The 23,659-nt window shown below is 54.1% G+C and overlaps 1 protein-coding gene across 2 annotated transcripts in view; it reads left to right on the top strand.

Annotated features, from left to right (window-relative positions):
• Positions 1 to 22,145, top strand: part of LOC122546852 (ICOS ligand-like) — a 39,480-nt gene extending 17,335 nt beyond the window's left edge. For both annotated transcript variants that reach the window (XM_087981100.1, XM_087981099.1), the window contains 3 exons: positions 8,148 to 8,480; positions 10,042 to 10,341; positions 19,915 to 22,145. In XM_087981100.1, coding sequence (XP_087837226.1) covers positions 8,148 to 8,480; positions 10,042 to 10,341; positions 19,915 to 20,030 — 749 coding nt within the window. In that variant the 3' untranslated portion in view covers positions 20,031 to 22,145. The remainder of the gene's footprint in view (positions 1 to 8,147; positions 8,481 to 10,041; positions 10,342 to 19,914) is intronic.
• The last annotated feature ends 1,514 nt before the right edge of the window (positions 22,146 to 23,659 follow it).

Genomic DNA, 23,659 nt, shown 5'->3' with positions numbered 1-23,659 from the left:
CCACCCTAACCTGCACATCCCTGGGCACTATGGGACAATTTAGCATGGCCAATTCACCCTAACCTACACACCCCTGGGCGCTATGGGACAATTTAGCATGGCCAATCCACCCTGACCTGCACACCCCTGGGCACTATGGGACAATTTAGCATGGCCAATCCACCCTAATCTGCACATCCCAGGACAATATGGGACAATTTAGCATGCCCTATCCACCCTAACCTACACACCCCTGGACACTGTGGGACAATTTAGCATGCCCTATCCACCCCAACCTACACACCCCTGGACACTATGGGACAATTTAGCATGGCCAATCCACCCTAACCTGCACATCCCTGGGAATTATGGGACAATTTAGCATGGCCAATCCACCCTGACCTGCACATCCCTGGGCACTATGGGACAATTTAGCATGGCCAATCCACCCTAATCTGCACATCCCAGGACAATATGGGACAATTTAGCATGCCCTATCCACCCTAACCTACACACCCCTGGGCACTATGGGACAATTTAGCATGCCCTATCCACCCTAACCTACACACCCCTGGGCACTATGGGACAATTTAGCATGGCCAATCCACCCTAACCTGCACATCCCTGGGAATTATGGGACAATTTAGCATGGCCAATCCACCCTGACCTGCACATCCCTGGGCACTATGGGACAATTTAGCATGGCCAACCCACCCTAACCTGCACATCCCTGGACACTATGGGACAATTTAGCATGGCCAATCCACCCTAACCTGCACATCCCTGGGCACTATGGGACAATTTAGCATGGCCAATCCACCCTGACCTACACACCGCTGGGCACTATGGGAGAATTTAGCATGGCCAATCCACCCTAACCTGCACATCCCTGGGCACGATGGGACAATTTAGCATGGCCAATCCACCCTAACCTACACACCCCTGGGCACTATGGGACAATTTAGCATGGCCAATCCACCCTAACCTGCACATCCCTGGGCACTATGGGACAATTTAGCATGGCCAATTCACCCTAACCTACACACCCCTGGGCGCTATGGGACAATTTAGCATGGCCAATCCACCCTGACCTGCATACCCCTGGGCACTATGGGACAATTTAGCATGGCCAATCCACCCTAATCTGCACATCCCAGGACAATATGGGACAATTTAGCATGCCCTATCCACCCTAACCTACACACCCCTGGGCACTATGGGACAATTTAGCATGCCCTATCCACCCTAACCTACAAACCCCTGGGCACTATGGGACAATTTAGCATGGCCAATCCACCCTAACCTGCACATCCCTGGGCACTATGGGACAATTTAGCATGGCCAATCCACCCTAACCTGCACATCCCTGGACACTGTGGGACAATTTAGCAAGGCCAATCCACCCTAACCTGCACATCCATGGGCACTATGGGACAATTTAGCATGGCCAATCCACCCTAACCTGCACATCCCTGGGCACTATGGGACAATTTAGCATGGCCAATCCACCCTGACCTGCACATCCCTGGGCACTATGGGACAATTTAGCATGGCCAATCCACCCTAATCTGCACATCCCAGGACAATATGGGACAATTTAGCATGCCCTATCCACCCTAACCTACACACCCCTGGGCACTATGGGACAATTTAGCATGCCCTATCCACCCTAACCTACACACCCCTGGGCACTATGGGACAATTTAGCATGGCCAATCCACCCTAACCTGCACATCCCTGGGCACTATGGGACAATTTAGCATGGCCAATTCACCCTAACCTACACACCCCTGGGCGCTATGGGACAATTTAGCATGGCCAATCCACCCTGACCTGCACACCCCTGGGCACTATGGGACAATTTAGCATGGCCAATCCACCCTAACCTGCACATCCCTGGGCACTATGGGACAATTTAGCATGGCCAATCCACCCTGACCTACACATTGAGTCATAGTGACGTACAGCACTGAAACAGACCCTTCGGTCCAACCCGTCCATGCCGACCCAGATATCCCACCCCAACCTAGTCCCACCTGCCAGCACCCGGCCCATATCCCTCCAAACCCTTCCTATTCATATACCCATCCAAATGCCTCTTAAATGTTGCAATTGTACCAGCCTCCACCACATCCTCTGGCAGCTCATTCCATACACGTACCACCCTCTGGGTGAAAAAGTTGCCCCTTAGGTCTCTTTTATATCTTTCCCCTCTCACCCTAAACCTATGCCTCTAGTTCTGGACTCCCCGACCCCAGGGAAAAGACTTTGTCTATTTACACTATCCGTGCCCCTCATAATTTTAACCACTATTAGATCACCCCTCAGCCTCCGACGCTCCAGGGAAAACAGCCCCAGCCTGTTCAGCCTCTCCCTGTAGCTTAAATCTTCCAACCCTAGCAATATCCTTGTAAATCTCTTCTGAACCCTTTCAGGTTTCACAACATCTTTCCGATAGGAAGACCAGAAGTGCACGCAATATTCCAACAGTGGCCTAACCAATGTCCTGTACAGCTGCAACATGACCTCCCACACCCCTGGGCACTATGGGACAATTTAGCATGGCCAATCCACCCTAACCTACACATCCCTGGGCACTATGGGACAATTTAGCATGGCGAATCCACCCTAACCTGCACATCCCTGGGCACTATGGGACAACTTAGCATGGCCAATCCACCCTAACCTACACATCCCTGGGCACTATGGGACAATTTAGCATGGCCAATCCACCCTAACCTACACATCCCTGGGCACTATGGGACAATTTAGCATGGCCAATTCACCCTAACCTGCACATCCCTGGGCACTATGGGACAATTTAGCATGGCCAATCCACCCTAACCTACACATCCCTGGGCACTATGGGACAATTTAGCATGGCCAATTCACCCTAACCTACACACCCCTGGGCGCTATGGGACAATTTAGCATGGCCAATCCACCCTGACCTGCACACCCCTGGGCACTATGGGACAATTTAGCATGGCCAATCCACCCTAACGTGCACATCCCTGGGCACTGTGGGACAATTTAGCATGGCCAATCCACCCTAACCTGCACATCTTTGGGTTGAGAGAGGGAGCAGGAGCAAACCCATACAGACACGGGGGAGAATGTGCAAACTTTCCACAGTCAGTCGCCTGATGCTGGAATCGAACCTGGGACCCTGGCGCCAGGAGGCAGCAGTGCTAACCACTGAGCTACCCCAGCTTTTCTACTGAAAGAAAGTACATCCAACTATCAGAAAGTGCCATAGACCTAGCCCCAGAAGATTTGTCAGGAGTTCAGAAGAGATTTCCCAGGATGATGCCGAGTACGGAGGGTTTGAGTTATAAGGAGAGGCTGGGACCTTTTTTCACTGGAGCGTAGGAGGTTGAGAGGTGACCTGATGGAGGAGGTTAATGAAATCATGAGGGTTATGGATAGAGTTGATAGTAGGAATCTTTTCCCGAGGGTGGGGGCAGTTCAAGAGTAGGCTGCATATTAGTGGGCGGCACGGTGGCACAGTGGTTAGCACCGCTGCCTCACAGCGCCAGAGACCCGTTATCATACCCACACATAGCGATTACCTGTGAGTTTCGCCATCTCTCCCGTGTTGCTGGGTTTTCCTCCGTGTGCTCCGGTTTCCTCCCACAGTCCAAAGATTTGCAGGTCAGGTGAATTGCCCATGCTAAAATTGCCCGTAATTTAATTAATTTTAAATTTTACATGTTAGGTGTTTCCCGTCTTCGGCGGGTCGGTGTTGGATTTTTTGGCCGAAGGGCCTGTTTCCACACTGTAATCAAATCTAATCTAATCTAATCTAATTTATAAGGTGAAAGGAGAGAGATTTCAAAAAGACGTGAGTGGCAAGTTTTTTTTTCCCCAGAGTGTGGTTCGTGTGAGGAATGAACTTCCTGAGGAAGTGGGGGGTGTGGGGACAGTGACAACATTTAAATCCACCCTAACCTGCACATCCCTGGGCACTATGGGACAATTTAGCATGGCCAATCCACCCTGACCTACACATTGAGTCATAGTGACGTACAGCACTGAAACAGACCCTTCGGTCCAACCCGTCCATGCCGACCCAGATATCCCACCCCAACCTAGTCCCACCTGCCAGCACCCGGCCCATATCCCTCCAAACCCTTCCTATTCATATACCCATCCAAATGCCTCTTAAATGTTGCAATTGTACCAGCCTCCACCACATCCTCTGGCAGCTCATTCCATACACGTACCACCCTCTGGGTGAAAAAGTTGCCCCTTAGGTCTCTTTTATATCTTTCCCCTCTCACCCTAAACCTATGCCTCTAGTTCTGGACTCCCCGACCCCAGGGAAAAGACTTTGTCTATTTACACTATCCGTGCCCCTCATAATTTTAACCACTATTAGATCACCCCTCAGCCTCCGACGCTCCAGGGAAAACAGCCCCAGCCTGTTCAGCCTCTCCCTGTAGCTTAAATCTTCCAACCCTAGCAATATCCTTGTAAATCTCTTCTGAACCCTTTCAGGTTTCACAACATCTTTCCGATAGGAAGACCAGAAGTGCACGCAATATTCCAACAGTGGCCTAACCAATGTCCTGTACAGCTGCAACATGACCTCCCACACCCCTGGGCACTATGGGACAATTTAGCATGGCCAATCCACCCTAACCTACACATCCCTGGGCACTATGGGACAATTTAGCATGGCGAATCCACCCTAACCTGCACATCCCTGGGCACTATGGGACAACTTAGCATGGCCAATCCACCCTAACCTACACATCCCTGGGCACTATGGGACAATTTAGCATGGCCAATCCACCCTAACCTACACATCCCTGGGCACTATGGGACAATTTAGCATGGCCAATTCACCCTAACCTGCACATCCCTGGGCACTATGGGACAATTTAGCATGGCCAATCCACCCTAACCTACACATCCCTGGGCACTATGGGACAATTTAGCATGGCCAATTCACCCTAACCTACACACCCCTGGGCGCTATGGGACAATTTAGCATGGCCAATCCACCCTGACCTGCACACCCCTGGGCACTATGGGACAATTTAGCATGGCCAATCCACCCTAACGTGCACATCCCTGGGCACTGTGGGACAATTTAGCATGGCCAATCCACCCTAACCTGCACATCTTTGGGTTGAGAGAGGGAGCAGGAGCAAACCCATACAGACACGGGGGAGAATGTGCAAACTTTCCACAGTCAGTCGCCTGATGCTGGAATCGAACCTGGGACCCTGGCGCCAGGAGGCAGCAGTGCTAACCACTGAGCTACCCCAGCTTTTCTACTGAAAGAAAGTACATCCAACTATCAGAAAGTGCCATAGACCTAGCCCCAGAAGATTTGTCAGGAGTTCAGAAGAGATTTCCCAGGATGATGCCGAGTACGGAGGGTTTGAGTTATAAGGAGAGGCTGGGACCTTTTTTCACTGGAGCGTAGGAGGTTGAGAGGTGACCTGATGGAGGAGGTTAATGAAATCATGAGGGTTATGGATAGAGTTGATAGTAGGAATCTTTTCCCGAGGGTGGGGGCAGTTCAAGAGTAGGCTGCATATTAGTGGGCGGCACGGTGGCACAGTGGTTAGCACCGCTGCCTCACAGCGCCAGAGACCCGGGTTCAATTCCCACCTCAGGCGACTGACCGTGTGGAGTTTGCGCATTCTCCCCGTGTCTGCGTGGGTTTCCTCCGGGTGCTCCGGTTTCCTCCCACAGTCCAAAGATGTGCAGGTCAGGTGAATTGGCCATGCTAAATTGCCCGTAGTGTTAGGTAAGGGGTAAATGTAGGGGTATGGGTGGGTTTCGCTTCGGCGGGTCGGTGTGGATTTTTTGGGCCGAAGGGCCTGTTTCCACACTGTAATCAAATCTAATCTAATCTAATCTAATTTATAAGGTGAAAGGAGAGAGATTTCAAAAAGACGTGAGTGGCAAGTTTTTTTTTCCCCAGAGTGTGGTTCGTGTGAGGAATGAACTTCCTGAGGAAGTGGGGGGTGTGGGGACAGTGACAACATTTAAAAGACATTTGGATAAGGACGTGAGCAGGAAAGGGTTGGAAGGGGGATGGGCCAGGAGCAGGCAGGTGGGACTGGCTTAGTTCGGGGATTATGGACTGGTTGGGCCGAAGGGCCTGTTGTCGTGCTGTGGGACCAACCCAGTGAGAATATTACTGCCTCCACCATTTTGACCCCGCTGCCCATTGGGGTTAAGAGGAAGGAGAGGTGATCTGATTGAAGCTTAGAAGATCCTGAGGGATCATTTGGAGGATAATCTCAAAGCAAAGGGGGAGGAGACAGTTTCAGAATAAAGGGCTTCCCTTCAAGAATAATGGAAGTGAACAGGCATCTCTTCTCCCAGGGTTGTGAGCAGAGGGCTAGTCTCATGAGGGTTAGGGTGGAATGACGGGAAAGGGGAGGTGAGGAACGTCGGATCAGTCACGATCCTGTGGAATGGGCGGGGCCAGGCTCGATGGGCCAACGACCTGTTTCATATGAAGTTTTGGGATCCACCACCCCCCCCCTCCCCCAAAGAGCTGGAGGGAGTCTGGGCCATTGGAGAGAGCACTGAGAATTGGAAATATTCGCACGGAATGAAGGTTTGGGGGGAGTTGGTTGGCGTCCGAGAGTGTTAGCTTACCCAGAAGGAAGTGGGATCCTTAATCCCAGAGGGTGGGGTAGGGCAGGGGGTGGAGAGAAAACAGGAGCGCCCAGATGGAGGGCAAGGGGGAGGGATGAGGGCGGAGTAGAGATTGGCGCACACCGCGCACGGGTAGTGACGGGCCGAATGGCCAGATTGTCCCACCGTTGCTGCAGCTGTACAGGACTCTGGTGCGGCCGCACTTGGTGTATTGTGTACAGTTCTGGTCACCGCGTTATAGGAAGGATGTGGAAGATTTGGAAAGGGTGCAGAGGAGATTTACCAGGCCGTTGCCTGGTCTGGAGGGGAGATCTTACGAGGAAAGGCTGAGGGACTTGAGGCTGTTTTCATTAGAGAGAAGATGGTTGAGAGGTGACTTAATAGAGACATATAAGATAATCAGAGGGTTGGATAGGGTGGACAGGGAGAGCCTTTTTCCTCGGGATGGTGATGGCGAGCATGAGGGGGCATAGCTTTAAACTGAGGGGGTGATAGATACAGGACAGAAAGGACAGAAGAAATTGGAGAGGAAGTAAGGCCATTCAGCCCATTCAGCCCATTCAATCACAGCTGATGGGCATTTCAACACCACTTACCGCACTCTCCCCATAGCCCTTAATTCCCTGTGAGATATAAGAGACGTCAGAGGTAGTTTCTTTATTCAGAGAGTAGTAGGGACATTGAAGCGCTGCCTGCAACAGTAGTAGACTCGCCAACTTTAAGGGCATTTAAATGGTCATTGGATAAGCATATAACGTCATACAGCACGGAAACAGACCCTTCGGTCCAACCCGTCCGTGCCGACCAGATATCCCAACCCAATCTAGTCCCACCTGCCAGCACCCGGCCCATATCCCTCCAAACCCTTCCTATTCATATACCCATCCAAATGCCATGCCTCTTAAATGTTGTAATTGTACCAGCCTCCACCACTTCCTCTGGCAGCTCATTCCATACACGTACCACCCTCTGTGTGGAAAGGTTGCCCCTTAGGTCCCTTTTATATCTTTCCCCTCTCACCCTAAACCTATGCCCCTCTAGTTCTGAACTCCCCCACCCCAGGGAAAAGACTTTGCCTATTTACCCTATCCATGCCCCTCATGATTTTGTAAACCTCTATAAGGTCACCCCTCAGCCTCCGACGCTCCAGGGAAAACAGCCCCAGCCTGTTCAGCCTCTCCCTGTAGCTCAGACCCTCCAACCCTGGCAACATCCTTGTAAATCTTTTCTGAACCTTTTCAAGTTTCACAACATCTTTCCGATAGGAAGGAGACCAGAATTGCACGCAATATTCCAACAGTGGCCTAACCAATGTCCTGTACAGCCGCAACATGACCTCCCACCTCCTGTACTCAATACTCTGACCAATAAAGGAAAGCATACCAAACGCCTTCTATGGATGAGAATGGAATAGTACAGGTTAGATGGGCTTCAGACTGGCTCCACAGGTCGGTGCTACATTGAGGGCCGAAGGGCCTGTGCCGCGCTGGAATGTTCTATGTTCTACTTCATTCCCCCCCCCTCCTCTGTGTTCCCAACAGCTTCTGCTTGCGATGGGGTTAAGGAACAGAACGTGACGGGCCAGTTCGGGGGTCAGGTGATCCTGCCGTGTTACCAGAATGGCGCCGAACGGGTGTACTGGCAGACGGAGGTCGACGGCGAGCTGGAAGTGGTGAACACATTCTGCGCTGGAGCGCCGTCGGCGTGCGGCGAAATCAGCGCCCGCTACGTCAACCGCTCGCGTTTCCTTGGCGACCCCCGGAAGGGGAACTTCACCCTCCGCCTCTGGGCTCTCAGTCCCCGCGATGAGCTGACCTACCAGTGCGTCACACAAGATCCGATCTTGTGTCACAGCTTCCAAATAACTATCGAAGGTACGTGGGCAGCTCGGAGTCGAGGGGGTGGCGAGGCGAGGGGAGGGGGGAGGGGAGCAATTTGGTTTCGAAAAGGCGCGGAGAGAGAGGGCCATTCGGCCCGGCCCTGTCCAGTCTGGCCGATCCGTTTCCCAAACCCTCGCCCGCTGTGGGGCTCCCACCCAAACACTTTCAGGACGGAGGACGGTGACAAGAGCAGGAACAGGCCCTTCGGCCCATCGGGACTGCGCCGACGCAAGGCGCCTTCAAATCCGTCCTCTCCTGCCCGCCCCGCCCTCTTCATAAGGCCGTGGGTTCCAAACACTCCCCAACCTTCGCTCAAAGCCCCTTGAAAGCTCCTGCTCTTTGCTTTAAATCGATGCCCCCCACCCCGCCTCCGTTATTGACCATGTTGCTAAAGGGTAAATGTTCCTCCCTATCTGCTCGATCCACGTCCCTCAGAACTTGGTACACGCCAGGCATATTCCAGCTCAACCTTCACCTCCAATTTCTCAAATACAGCCTCAACTACAACCCATAGTGCCCAGGGATGTGCAGGTTAGGGTGGATTGACCATGCTAAATTGTCCCATAGTGCCCAGGGATGTGCAGGTTAGGGTGGATTGACCATGCTAAATTGTCCCATAGTGTCCCGGGATGTGTAGGTTAGGGTGGATTGGCCATGCTAAATTGTCCCATAGTGCCCATGGATGTGTAGGTTAGGGTGGATTGGCCATGCTAAATTGTCCCATAGTGCCCAGGGATGTGCAGGTTAGGGTGGATTGGCCATGCTAAATTGTCCCATAGTGCCCAGGGATGTGCAGGTTAGGGTGGATTGGCCATGCTACATTGTCCCATAGTGCCCAGGGATGTACAGGTTAGGGTGGATTGGCCATGCTAAATTGTCCCATAGTGCCCATGGATGTGTAGGGTAGGGTGGATTGGCCATGTTAAATTGTCCCATAGTGTCCCGGGATGTGTAGGTTAGGGTGGATTGGCCATGCTAAATTGTCCCATAGTACCCATGGATGTGTAGGGTAGGGTGGATTGGCCATGCTAAATTGTCCCATAGTGTCCCGGGATGTGTAGGTTAGGGTGGATTGGCCATGCTAAATTGTCCCATAGTGCCCATGGATGTGTAGGGTAGGGTGGATTGGCCATGCTAAATTGTCCCATAGTGTCCAGGGATGTGTAGGTTAGGGTGGATTGGCCATGCTAAATTGTCCCATAGTACCCAGGGATGTTTAGGTTAGGGTGGATTGGCCATGCTAAATTGTCCCATAGTGTCCAGGGATGTGCAGGTTAGGGTGGATTGGCCATGTTAAATTGTCCCATAGTGCCCAGGGATGTGCAGGTCAGGGTGGATTGGCCATAGGAAATACAGGGGAAGGGGTGGAATGCAGATGGGTCTGAATGGGCCGAATGGCCTGCTTCCATTTAGAAGTGGAGGGGACGGGCTCTAATCAAGGAGTTTGTGACAATTAAAATCCAGGACAACGCTCTAATCCTTCACTTCCTCAAGGGGATCCATCCTCCGAATTTCCCAATACTGATGAATCCTGTCTGTCTCTTGAACTCTCCAGCCCAGCGAAGTCTGCCAAGGATTAGTATCCCAGAGAAGCGTGGTCAGACACTGGGAGAAGAGGTGATGCTGAACTGTACAGTCACAGGTGTATACCCGAAGCCACAGCTGGAATGGGTGAACACCAGTAATAACACAATCCTCCCACAGAGCCAAGTGCATACGAGAGCAGATAAGGGGGCAGACGGACTGTACAATGTGATGAGCACGCTGAGATTACAGCCGAACAACACCGGTCACATCATCTGTCAAACCGTCAATCCCAAGACCGGACAGGTCACTCAGTCAGACATATTCACAGGTACAGGGCTGATGGGGTACTGCTGGGTCATGGACATATTGACAGCGGAGGGTCAGTGCTGAGGGAGTGCCGCACTGTCGGAGGGTCAGTGCTGAGGGAGTGGGCACTGTCGGAGGGTCAGTGCTGAGGGAGTGCCGCACTGTCGGAGGGTCAGTGCTGAGGGAGTGCCGCACTGTCGGAGGGTCAGTGCTGAGGGAGTGCCGCACTGTCGGAGGGTCAGTGCTGAGGGAGTGCTGCACTGTCGGAGGGTCAGTGCTGAGGGAGTGCCGCACTGTCGGAGGGTCAGTGCTGAGGGAGTGCCGCACTGTCAGAGGGTCAGTGCTGAGGGAGTGCCGCACTGTCGGAGGGTCAGTGCTGAGGGAGTGCCGCACTGTCGGAGGGTCAGTGCTGAGGGAGTGGGCACTGTCAGAGGGTCAGTGCTGAGGGAGGCCTGCGCTGTCGGAGAGTCAGTGCTGAGGGAGGCCCGCGCTGTCGGAGGGTCAGTGCTGAGGGAGTGGTACACCGTCACTGGGTCAGTGCTGGGGGAGTGGTACACCGTCACTGGGTCAGTGCTAGGGGAGTGATACACCGTCTCTGGGCGAGTGCTGTGGGAGTGGTACACCGTCTCTGGGCGAGTGCTGTGGGAGTGGTACACCGTCTCTGGGCGAGTGCTGTGGGAGTGGTACACCGTCACTGGGTCAGTGCTGTGGGAGTGGTACACCGTCACTGGGTCAGTGCTGTGGGAGTGGTACACCGTCACTGGGTCAGTGCTGAGGGAGTGGTACACCGTCACTGGGTCAGTGCTGGAGGAGTGGTACACCGTCACTGGGTCAGTGCTGAGGGAGTGGTACACCGTCACTGGGTCAGTGCTGAGGGAGTGGTACACCGTCACTGGGTCAGTGCTGTGGGAGTGGTACACCATCACTGGGTCAGTGCTGGGGGAGTGGTACACCGTCACTGGGTCAGTGCTGAGGGAGTGGTACACCGTCACTGGGTCAGTGCTGGGGGAGTGGTACACCGTCACTGGGTCAGTGCTGTGGGAGTGGTACACCGTCACTGGGTCAGTGCTGTGGGAGTGGTACACCGTCACTGGGTCAGTGCTGTGGGAGTGGTACACCGTCACTGGGTCAGTGCTGAGGGAGTGGTACACCGTCACTGGGTCAGTGCTGTGGGAGTGGTACACCGTCACTGGGTCAGTGCTGTGGGAGTGGTACACCGTCACTGGGTCAGTGCTGAGGGAGTGGTACACCGTCACTGGGTCAGTGCTGAGGGAGTGGTACACCGTCACTGGGTCAGTGCTGAGGGAGTGGTACACCGTCACTGGGTCAGTGCTGGGGGAGTGGTACACCGTCACTGGGTCAGTGCTGGGGGAGTGGTACACCGTCACTGGGGTCAGTGCTGGGGGAGTGGTACACCGTCACTGGGTCAGTGCTGTGAGAGTGGTACACCGTCACTGGGTCAGTGCTGAGGGAGTGGTACACCGTCACTGGGTCAGTGCTGTGAGAGTGGTACACCGTCACTGGGTCAGTGCTGAGGGAGTGGTACACCATCACTGGGTCAGTGCTGGGGGAGTGGTACACCGTCTCTGGGTCAGTGCTGAGGGAGTGGTACACCATCTCTGGGTCAGTGCCGTGGGAGTGGTACACCGTCACTGGGTCAGTGCTGAGGGAGTGGTACACCATCACTGGGATCAGTGCTGTGGGAGTGGTACACCGTCACTGGGTCAGTGCTGAGGGAGTGGTACACTGTCACTGGGTCAGTGCTGAGGGAGTGGTACACCGTCTCTGGGTCAGTGCCGTGGGAGTGGTACACCGTCACTGGGTCAGTGCTGGGGGAGTGGTACACCGTCACTGGGTCAGTGCTGGGGGAGTGGTACACCGTCACTGGGTCAGTGCTGTGGGAGTGGTACACCGTCACTGGGTCAGTGCTGAGGGAGTGGTACACCGTCACTGGGTCAGTGCTGGGGGAGTGGTACACCGTCACAGGGTCAGTGCTGGGGGAGAGGTACACCGTCACTGGGTCAGTGCTGAGGGAGTGGTACACCGTCACTGGGTCAGTGCTGTGGGAGTGGTACACCGTCACTGGGATCAGTGCTGTGGGAGTGGTACACCGTCACTGGGTCAGTGCTGTGGGAGTGGTACACTGTCACTGGGTCAGTGCTGAGGGAGTGGTACACCGTCACTGGGTCAGTGCTGGGGGAGTGGTACACCGTCACTGGGTCAGTGCTGAGGGAGTGGTACACCGTCACTGGGTCAGTGCTGAGGGAGTGGTACACCGTCACTGGGATCAGTGCTGGGGGAGTGGTACACCGTCACTGGGTCAGTGCTGAGGGAGTGGTACACCGTCACTGGGTCAGTGCTGAGGGAGTGGTACACCGTCACTGGGTCAGTGCTGAGGGAGTGGTACACCGTCACTGGGTCAGTGCTGGGGGAGTGGTACACCGTCACTGGGTCAGTGCTGGGGGAGTGGTACACCGTCACTGGGCGAGTGCTGTGGGAGTGGTACACCGTCATTGGGTCAGTGCTGTGGGAGTGGTACACCGTCACTGGGTCAGTGCTGGGGGAGTGGTACACCGTCACTGGGTCAGTGCTGTGGGAGTGGTACACCGTCACTGGGTCAGTGCTGGGGGAGTGGTACACCGTCACTGGGTCAGTGCTGTGGGAGTGGTACACCGTCACTGGGATCAGTGCTGTGGGAGTGGTACACCGTCACTGGGTCAGTGCTGTGGGAGTGGTACACTGTCACTGGGTCAGTGCTGAGGGAGTGGTACACCGTCACTGGGTCAGTGCTGGGGGAGTGGTACACCGTCACTGGGTCAGTGCTGAGGGAGTGGTACACCGTCACTGGGTCAGTGCTGAGGGAGTGGTACACCGTCACTGGGATCAGTGCTGGGGGAGTGGTACACCGTCACTGGGTCAGTGCTGAGGGAGTGGTACACCGTCACTGGGTCAGTGCTGAGGGAGTGGTACACCGTCACTGGGTCAGTGCTGAGGGAGTGGTACACCGTCACTGGGTCAGTGCTGGGGGAGTGGTACACCGTCACTGGGTCAGTGCTGGGGGAGTGGTACACCGTCACTGGGCGAGTGCTGTGGGAGTGGTACACCGTCATTGGGTCAGTGCTGAGGGAGTGGTACACCGTCACTGGGTCAGTGCTGGGGGAGTGGTACACCGTCACTGGGTCAGTGCTGTGGGAGTGGTACACTGTCACTGGGTCAGTGCTGTGGGAGTGGTACACCGTCACTGGGTCAGTGCTGTGGGAGTGGTACACCGTCACTGGGTCAGTGCTGGGGGAGTGGTACACCGTCACTGGGTCAGTGCTGAGGGAGTGGTACACCGTCACTGGGTCAGTGCTGAGGGAGTGGTACACCGTCACTGGGTCAGTGCTGGGGGAGTGGTACACCGTCACTGGGTCAGTGCTGAGGGAGTGGTACACCGTCACTGGGTCAGTGCTGAGGGAGTGGTACACCGTCACTGGGATCAGTGCTGGGGGAGTGGTACACCGTCACTGGGTCAGTGCTGAGGGAGTGGTACACCGTCACTGGGTCAGTGCTGAGGGAGTGGTACACCGTCACTGGGTCAGTGCTGGGGGAGTGGTACACCGTCACTGGGCGAGTGCTGTGGGAGTGGTACACCGTCATTGGGTCAGTGCTGAGGGAGTGGTACACCGTCACTGGGTCAGTGCTGGGGGAGTGGTACACCGTCACTGGGTCAGTGCTGTGGGAGTGGTACACTGTCACTGGGTCAGTGCTGTGGGAGTGGTACACCGTCACTGGGTCAGTGCTGTGGGAGTGGTACACCGTCACTGGGTCAGTGCTGTGGGAGTGGTACACCGTCACTGGGTCAGTGCTGAGGGAGTGGTACACCGTCACTGGGTCAGTGCTGGGGGAGAGGCGCACTGTCCTGATTGATAGCATTTGCCTGTTGCCTGCTGTTCACACCCACAGCCTGTACCAGTGGTTTCCTGTTCTAAGGGAAGGCAGGAAATGTGTCCTTAAGTTTTCACTGTTGTGGTCAACGTGGAACACATGATCTTTCAGATCGGAAAGTGTGAAGAGTAATGTTTTACGTGTGTGTGTTTGTGTGTGGGGAAGGGGGTGAGGAGCCTTTAAGGTAAATTTTAACGCCAAATTTTAAATAAGTTTTCCTCAAGACAAATTTTAAACCTTGAGACGTGGTGATCCAAATTCCTGTTGAAAACCCGACAGAGGTTACTATGGCGTTTGAGATTGGCGGTCTCGTTTACAGGATGGAACAAGGCAAAAGGAATGTTACAGATGGCCTGATTGTGCAGTGTACAGCCGTGGGCCCCAAACACTTTCAGCACTGACTCTCCAGGTCCAGGAATGTTCCAGGGTTGGCACAGTGCCTCCGAGGTTAGCACTGCTGCCTCACTGCACCAGGGAGCCGGGTTCGATTCCACCCTCGGGCAACTGTGCCTGTGTGGAGTTTGCACATTCTCCCCGTCTCTGGGTGGATTGGCCATGCTAAATTGTCTCATAGTGTCCAGGGATGTGCAGGTTAGGGTGGATTGGCCATGCTAAATTGTCCCATAGTGCCCAGGGATGTGCAGGCTAGGGTGGATTGGCCTTGGGAAATTGTCCCATAGTGTCCAGGGATGTGCAGGTTAGGGTGGATTGGCCATGCTAAATTACCCATAGTGCCCAGGGATGTGTAGGTTAGGGTGGATTGGCTATGCTAAATTGTCCCATAGTGTCCAGGGATGTGTAGGTTAGGGTGGATTGACCATGCTAAATTGTCCCATAGTGTCCAGGGATGTGTAGGTTAGGGTGGATTGGCCATGCTAAATTGTCCCATAGTGTCCAGGGATGTGCAGGTTAGGGTGGATTGACCATGCTAAATTGTCCCATAGTGCCCAGGGATGTGTAGGTTAGGGTGGATTGGCTATGCTAAATTACCCATAGTGCCCAGGGATGTGTAGGTTAGGGTGGATTGACCATGCTAAATTACCCATAGTGCCCAGGGATGTGTAGGTTAGGGTGGATTGGCCATGCTAAATTGTCCCATAGTGCCCAGGGATGTGCAGGCTAGGGTGGATTGGCCATGCTAAATTGTCCCATAGTGTCCAGGGATGTGCAGGTTAGGGTGGATTGGCCATGCTAAATTGTCCCATAGTGCCCTGGGATGTGCAGGTTAGGGTGGATTGGCCATGCTAAATTGTCCCATAGTATCCAGGGATGTGTAGGTTAGGGTGGATTGGCCATGCTAAATTGTCCCATAGTGTCCAGGGGTGTGTAGGTTAGGGTGGATTGGCCATGCTAAATTGTCCCATAGTGCCCAGGGATGTGCAGGTTAGGGTGGATTGGCCATGCTAAATTGTCCCATAGTGTCCAGGGATGTGTAGGTTAGGGTGGATTGACCATGCTAAATTGTCCCATAGTGTCCAGGGATGTGTAGGTTAGGTTGGATAGGCCATGCTAAATTGTCCCATAGTGCCCAGGGATGTGCAGGTTAGGGTGGATTGGCCATGCTAAATTGTCCCATAGTGTCCCGGGATGTGTAGGTTAGGGTGGATTGGCCATGCTAAATTACCCATAGTGCCCAGGGATGTGCAGGTTAGGGTGGATTGGCCATGCTAAATTACCCATAGTGCCCAGGGATGTGTAGGTTACTGTGGATTGGCTATGCTAAATTGTCCCATAGTGTCCAGGGATGTGTAGGTTAGGGTGGATTGACCATGCTAAATTGTCCCATAGTGTCCCGGGATGTGTAGGTTAGGGTGGATTGGCCATGCTAAATTACCCATAGTGCCCAGGGATGTGCAGGTTAGGGTGGATTGGCCATGCTAAATTACCCATAGTGCCCAGGGATGTGTAGGTTAGGGTGGATTGGCTATGCTAAATTACCCATAGTGCCCAGGGATGTGTAGGTTAGGGTGGATTGACCATGCTAAATTACCCATAGTGCCCAGGGATGTGTAGGTTAGGGTGGATTGGCCATGCTAAATTGTCCCATAGTGCCCAGGGATGTGCAGGCTAGGGTGGATTGGCCATGCTAAATTGTCCCATAGTGTCCAGGGATGTGCAGGTTAGGGTGGATTGGCCATGCTAAATTGTCCCATAGTGCCCTGGGATGTGCAGGTTAGGGTGGATTGGCCATGCTAAATTGTCCCATAGTATCCAGGGATGTGTAGGTTAGGGTGGATTGGCCATGCTAAATTGTCCCATAGTGTCCAGGGGTGTGTAGGTTAGGGTGGATTGGCCATGCTAAATTGTCCCATAGTGCCCAGGGATGTGCAGGTTAGGGTGGATTGGCCATGCTAAATTGTCCCATAGTGTCCAGGGATGTGTAGGTTAGGGTGGATTGACCATGCTAAATTGTCCCATAGTGTCCAGGGATGTGTAGGTTAGGTTGGATAGGCCATGCTAAATTGTCCCATAGTGCCCAGGGATGTGCAGGTTAGGGTGGATTGGCCATGCTAAATTGTCCCATAGTGTCCCGGGATGTGTAGGTTAGGGTGGATTGGCCATGCTAAATTACCCATAGTGCCCAGGGATGTGCAGGTTAGGGTGGATTGGCCATGCTAAATTACCCATAGTGCCCAGGGATGTGTAGGTTACTGTGGATTGGCTATGCTAAATTGTCCCATAGTGTCCAGGGATGTGTAGGTTAGGGTGGATTGACCATGCTAAATTGTCCCATAGTGTCCAGGGATGTGTAGGTTAGGGTGGATTGGCCATGCTAAATTGTCCCATAGTGCCCAGGGATGTGTAGGTTAGGGTGGATTGGCCATGCTAAATTGTCCCATAGTGCCCAGGGATGTGTAGGTTAGGGTGGATTGGCCATGCTAAATTGTCCCATAGTGTCCAGGGATGTGTAGGTTAGGGTGGATAGGCCATGCTAAATTGTCCCATAGTGTCCAGGGATGTGTAGGTTAGGGTGGATTGGCCATGCTAAATTGTCCCATAGTGTCCAGGGATGTGTAGGTTAGGGTGGATTGACCATGCTAAATTGTCCCATAGTGTCCAGGGATGTGTAGGTTAGGGTGGATTGGCCATGCTAAATTGTCCCATAGTGTCCAGGGATGTGTAGGTTAGGGTGGATTGACCATGCTAAATTGTCCCATAGTGTCCAGGGATGTGTAAGTTAGGGTGGATAGGCCATGCTAAATTGTCCCATAGTGTCCAGGGATGTGTAGGTTAGGGTGGATTGACCATGCTAAATTGTCCCATAGTGTCCAGGGATGTGTAAGTTAGGGTGGATAGGCCATGCTACATTGTCCCATAGTGTCCAGGGATGTGTAGGTTAGGGTGGATTGACCATGCTAAATTGTCCCATAGTGTCCAGGGATGTGTAAGTTAGGGTGGATAGGCCATGCTAAATTGTCCCATAGTGTCCAGGGATGTGTAGGTTAGGGTGGATTGGCCATGCTAAATTGTCCCATAGTGTCCAGGGATGTGTAGGTTAGGGTGGATTGACCAAGGGAAATTGCCCAATGATGTCCCTGAATTCCGTTCTTGCAATCACAATGGCAGAACTTATTACTAGTATTTATTGCCCGTCCCTAGTTGCCTCCCCCTCCCCTTGAGAAGATGGGGGTGAGCTGCCTTCTTGAACCGCTGCAGTCCATGTGCTGTGGGGAGACCCACAATGCTCCTGGGGGAGGGAATTCCAGGATTCTGACCCAGGAAGGAACGGCCGATATATTTCCAAGTCGGGAAGGTGAGGGGCTCGGAGGGGAACTTGCAGGGGGGTGGTGTTCCCATGTACCTGCTGCCCCTTGTCCTTCTCGATGGAAGGGGCCATGGGTTTGGAAGGTGCTGCCTGAGGGTCTTTGGTGAGTTTCTGCAGTGGGTCTTGTAGCTGGTACACACTGCTGTTACTGAGCGTCGGTGGGGGGAGGGAGGGGATGGTACACACTGCTGTTACTGAGCGTCGGTGGGGGGAGGGAGGGGATGGTACACACTGCTGTTACTGAGCGTCGGTGGGGGAGGGAGGGGATGGTATACACTGCTGTTACTGAGCGTCGGTGGGGGGAGGGAGGGGATGGTACACACTGCTGTTACTGAGCGTCGGTGGGTGATGGAGGGGATGGTACACACTGCTGTTACTGAGCGTCGGTGGGGGAGGGAGGGGATGGTACACACTGCTGTTACTGAGTGTCGGTGGGGGGAGGGAGGGGATGGTACACACTGCTGTTACTGAGTGTCGGTGGGGGGAGGGAGGGGATGTTACACACTGCTGTTACTGAGCGTCGGTGGGGGAGGGAGGGGATGGTACACACTGCTGTTACTGAGCGTCAGTGGGGGGAGGGAGGGGATGGTACACACTGCTGTTACTGAGCGTCGGTGGGGGGAGTGAGGGGATGGTACACACTGCTGTTACTGAGCGTCGGTGGGGGAGGGAGGGGATGGTACACACTGCTGTTACTGAGTGTCGGTGTGGGGGGAGGGAGGGGATGGTACACACTGCTGTTACTGAGTGTTGTGGGGGGGAGGGAGGGGATGGTACACACTGCTGTTACTGAGCGTCGGTGGGGGGAGGGAGGGGATGGTACACACTGCTGTTACTGAGGGTCGGTGGGGGGAGGGAGGGGATGGTACACACTGCTGTTACTGAGCGTCGGTGGGGGAGGGAGGGGATGGTACACACTGCTGTTACTGAGCGTCGGTGGGGGTGGGAGGGGATGGTACACACTGCTGTTACTGAGTGTTGTGGGGGGGAGGGAGGGGATGGTACACACTGCTGTTACTGAGCGTCGGTGGGGGGGAGAGAGGGGATGGTACACACTGCTGTTACTGAGTGTTGTGGGGGGGAGGGAGGGGATGGTACACACTGCTGTTACTGAGCGTCGGTGGGGGGGAGGGAGGGGATGGTACACACTGCTGTTACTGAGCGTCGGTGGGGGAGGGAGGGGATGGTACACACTGCTGTTACTGAGCGTCTGTGGGGGGAGGGAGGGGATGGTACACACTGCTGTTACTGAGCGTCGATGGGGGGAGGGAGGGGATGGTACACACTGCTGTTACTGAGCGTCGGTGGGGGGAGCGAGGGGATGTTTGTGGGTGTGGGGCTGCTTTGTCCCTGGATGGTGTTGAGCTTCTCGAGTGTTGTTGGAGCTGCCCCCATCCAGGGGCAAGTGGGGAGTATTCCCTCACCCTCCTGCCTTGGGCCTTGTCGATGGTGGGACAGGCTTTGGGGGGAGTCAGGAGGGGAGTTACTCGCTGCAGGATTCCCAGCCTCTGACCTGCTCTTGGAGCCGCTGTGTTTATGTGGCGGGTCCAGTTGGGATTCTGCTCCATGGTAACCCCCAGGATGGTGATCGTGGGGGATTTCCCTGATGGGAACGCCGCTAATCGGAAAGGTGCAATGGCTGGTAGATTCACTCGTGTCGAAGCAGGATTTTGCTGAACGTTTATATTGAACGTTGCTGAACTGGTTGGCTTGGTCCCTCAAATTGGGTGATGTTTAAGATGATGAGCTGGTGCTTGAACATGACAGTGCTGTGTGCGTGCAATCTCGGTTCTGGAGATTGCCCAGCACTGGGAGATTGAGGGAACAGTGTTTGGAGTGGTCACATAGGAACAATGCACAGACCTAACACTCACAAAAATGTTTGTTTCTGTTATCTTCCAGACGTTTCAGATAATGGACCATTATATACACGCGGTGCTGGCTCAACACTTCACACATGTCTGCTTGTAATCGGAATCCCAGTCTTCACTCAATACTTCCTTTCACTGACCCTCTGACAGTGCCCACTCCCTCAGCACTGACCCGCTGACAGTGCCCATTCCCTCAGCACTGACCCTCTGACAGTGCCCATTCCCTCAGCACTGACCCTCTGACAGTGCCCATTCCCACAGCACTGACCCTCTGACAGTGCCCATTCCCTCAGCACTGACCCTCTGACAGTGCCCATTCCCTCAGCACTGACCCTCTGACAGTGCCCATTTCCTCAGCACTGACCCTCTGACAGTGCCCACTCCCACAGCACTGACCCTCTGACAGTGCCCATTCCCTCAGCACTGACCCTCTGACAGTGCCCACTCCCACAGCACTGACCCTCTGACAGTGCCCATTCCCTCAGCACTGACCCTCTGACAGTGCCCACTCCCTCAGCACTGACCCTCCGACAGTGCCCACTCCGACAGCACTGACCCTCTGACAGTGCCCACTCCCTCAGCACTGACTCTCCGACAGTGCCCACTCCCTTAGCACTGACCCTCTGACAGTGCCCATTCCCTCAGCACTGACCCTCTGACAGTGCCCACTCCCTTAGCACTGACCCTCTGACAGTGCCCACTCCCTCAGCACTGACCCTCCGACAGTGCCCACTCCGACAGCACTGACCCTCTGACAGTGCCCACTCCCTCAGCACTGACTCTCCGACAGTGCCCACTCCCTCAGCACTGACCCTCTGACAGTGCCCATTCCCTCAGCACTGACCCTCTGACAGTGCCCATTCCCTCAGCACTGACCCTCTGACAGTGCCCATTCCCTCAGCACTGACCCTCTGACAGTGCCCACTCCCACAGCACTGACCCTCTGACAGTGCCCATTCCCTCAGCACTGACCCTCTGACAGTGCCCACTCCCACAGCACTGACCCTCTGACAGTGCCCATTCCCTCAGCACTGACCCTCTGACAGTGCCCACTCCCTCAGCACTGACCCTCCGACAGTGCCCACTCCGACAGCACTGACCCTCTGACAGTGCCCACTCCCTCAGCACTGACTCTCCGACAGTGCCTACTCCCTCAGCACTGACCCTCCGACAGTGCAGCACTCCCTCAGCACTGACCCTCCGACAGTGCGGCACTCCCTCAGCACCGACCCTCCGACAGTGCCTACTCCCTCAGCACTGACCCTCCGACAGTGCGGCACTCCCTCAGCACTGACTCTCCGACAGTGCCCACTCCCACAGCACTGACCCTCCGACAGTGCCCACTCCCTCAGCACTGACTCTCCGACAGTGCTCACTCCCACAGTACTGACCCTCCGACAGTGTGTCACAGTGTGTGTGTGTGTGTGTCTGGCCTGTGATCGGAATTGTACAGGATTTCAACTTGGGAATGACGGTAACAGTGTCCCGGACTCTGAGCACCCCCGACATGGCATCCAAACAGCAACAGAACGTGGACTGACCTGCTGTGAACGCTGCTCCAGAGTCACAGACAGAGCTAACTCCCCCAATCTCCGCACCCCCGTGCGTGTGTGGATACAAAGATAACAAGGAGATGGAATGGTTTTCCGATTGAAGTTGGCACTGACGAGGCCTGTGACCTGGAGCTGCTCGCGTTGACTGTGAAATCCCTCTCTACTCCAACCGAAAGCTGTGAATATCCCCATCTAATCCACCTCGCCCCCTCACCCTTTTCCCCCCAAATCCCCAGTTCAGGCCCAGTCCACATTCACCCATTCCCCAATCTCAGCTCAAACACCAACAATACCCACAACTACTGCTCCCTGTCCTGGGAGGGTTTGACAGGGTCACTCACAGATGAACACTAACAAGAAACTCCTCCAGCCCCTACACCCCTCCCTATCTCTGTAACCCCCTCCAGCCCCTACACCTCCTCCCTATCTCTGTAACCCCCTGCAATCCTGGCCTCTTCAGCATCAGCTTCCCCCCTCCCCGATTCCTGCCGCTCCTCCATTGGGGGCTGGGTCTCCAATGGCCAGGGCTCTGAGTTCAGGAATTCCCTCCCGGAATATTTCCGGGGCTCCTCGCTCTCAGCTCCTTCGACTCAGTTTGTTCGAATCTGACCGGATTGGTCACGTTTCACAATGTGGCTCCATCTCTCACAGATTTGTTGCACTTTACTAAGTTTTGTAAAGATTTATAAAGTTGAATTTTCTATTTTAATGTTTCATCTTGTTTCTTTATTTTGTAAGCCACTTTCAGACGAGCAGAAACTGTGATACCTGACACAGACTAATCCTCCCTTTAAACACGGGCCTGAGGAGTGATGCCAGGGAGATGGTATGACCTGGGGTTGGTCAATGGAATGAATGGATCCATTTGGCGGCAGGGAGCAATGGAAGGGAGGGGGAGGGTCTGGGAAGGGAGTCGGGGGATTGGGAGGGAGGGTATTTGAAATCGGAGAACTCAATGTTGAGTCCTCTGGGCTGTAGGCTGCCCAGGCAGAAGATGAGGTTTTATCCCTCCAATAGGAAGGGCAGATCAGGGCAGGACTTATACACTTAATGGTAAGGTCCTAGGGAGTGTTGCTGAACAAAGGGACCTTGGAGTGCAGGTTCATAGCTCCTTGAAAGTGGAGTCACAGGTAGATAGGATAATGAAGGAGGCGTTTGGTATGCTTTCCTTTATTGGTCAGAGTATTGAGTACAGGAGTTGGGAGGTCATGTTGCGGCTGTACAGGACATTGGTTAGGCCACTGTTGGAATATTGTGTGCAATTCTGGTCTCCTTCCTATCGGAAAGATGTTGTGAAACTTGAAAGGGTTCAGAAAAGATTTACAAGGATGTTGCCAGGGTTGGAGAATTTGAGCGATAGGGAGAGGCTGAACAGGCTGGGGCTGTTTTCCCTGGAGCGTCGGAGGCTGAGGGGTGACCTTATAGAGGTTTATAAAATCATGAGGGACATGGAGAGGATAAATGGACAAGGTCCTTTCCCTGGGGTGGGGGAGTCCAGAACTAGAGGGGCATAGGTCTCTTTTATATCTTTCCCCTCTCACCCTAAACCTAAGGGGCAACTTTTTCACCCAGAGGGTGGTACGTGTATGGAATGAGCTGCCAGAGGAAGTGGTGGAGGCTGGTACAATTACAGCATTTAAGAGGCATCTGGATGGGTGTGTGAATAGGAAGGGTTTGGAGGGATATGGGCCGGGTGCTGGCAGGTGGGACTAGATGGGGTTGGGATATCTGGGTCAGCATGGACGGGTTGGACCGAAGGGTCTGTTTCCGTGCTGTACATCTCTGCGACTCTATGACTCCCAGGACAGGGACAGCAAGGGGTTAGATACAGAGTAAAGCTCCCTCTACACTGTCCCCATCAAACACTCCCAGGACAGGGACAGCACGGGGTTAGATACAGAGTAAAGCTCTCTCTACACTGTCCCCAGCAAACACTCCCAGGACAGGGACAGCACTGGGTTAGATACAGAGTAAAGCTCCCTCTACACTGTCCCACATCAAACACTCCCAGGGACAGGGACAGCACGGGGTTAGATACAGAGTAAAGCTTCCTCTACACTGTCCCCATCAAACACTCCCAGGACAGGGACAGCACAGGTTAGATACAGAGTAAAGTTCCCTCTACACTGTCCCACATCAAACACTCCCAGGACAGGGACAGCACTGGGTTAGATACAGAGTAAAGCTCCCTCTACACTGTCCCACATCAAACACTCCCAGGAC

The sequence above is a fragment of the Chiloscyllium plagiosum genome, unplaced genomic scaffold, assembly GCF_037043375.1.
Source record: "Chiloscyllium plagiosum isolate Xiang-an unplaced genomic scaffold, Cpla_swu_hap1 HiC_scaffold_38, whole genome shotgun sequence".
NCBI lineage: Eukaryota > Metazoa > Chordata > Chondrichthyes > Orectolobiformes > Hemiscylliidae > Chiloscyllium > Chiloscyllium plagiosum.
Note: the sequence above shows the minus strand (reverse complement) of the source record. Positions and strands in the feature narration are given on the sequence as shown.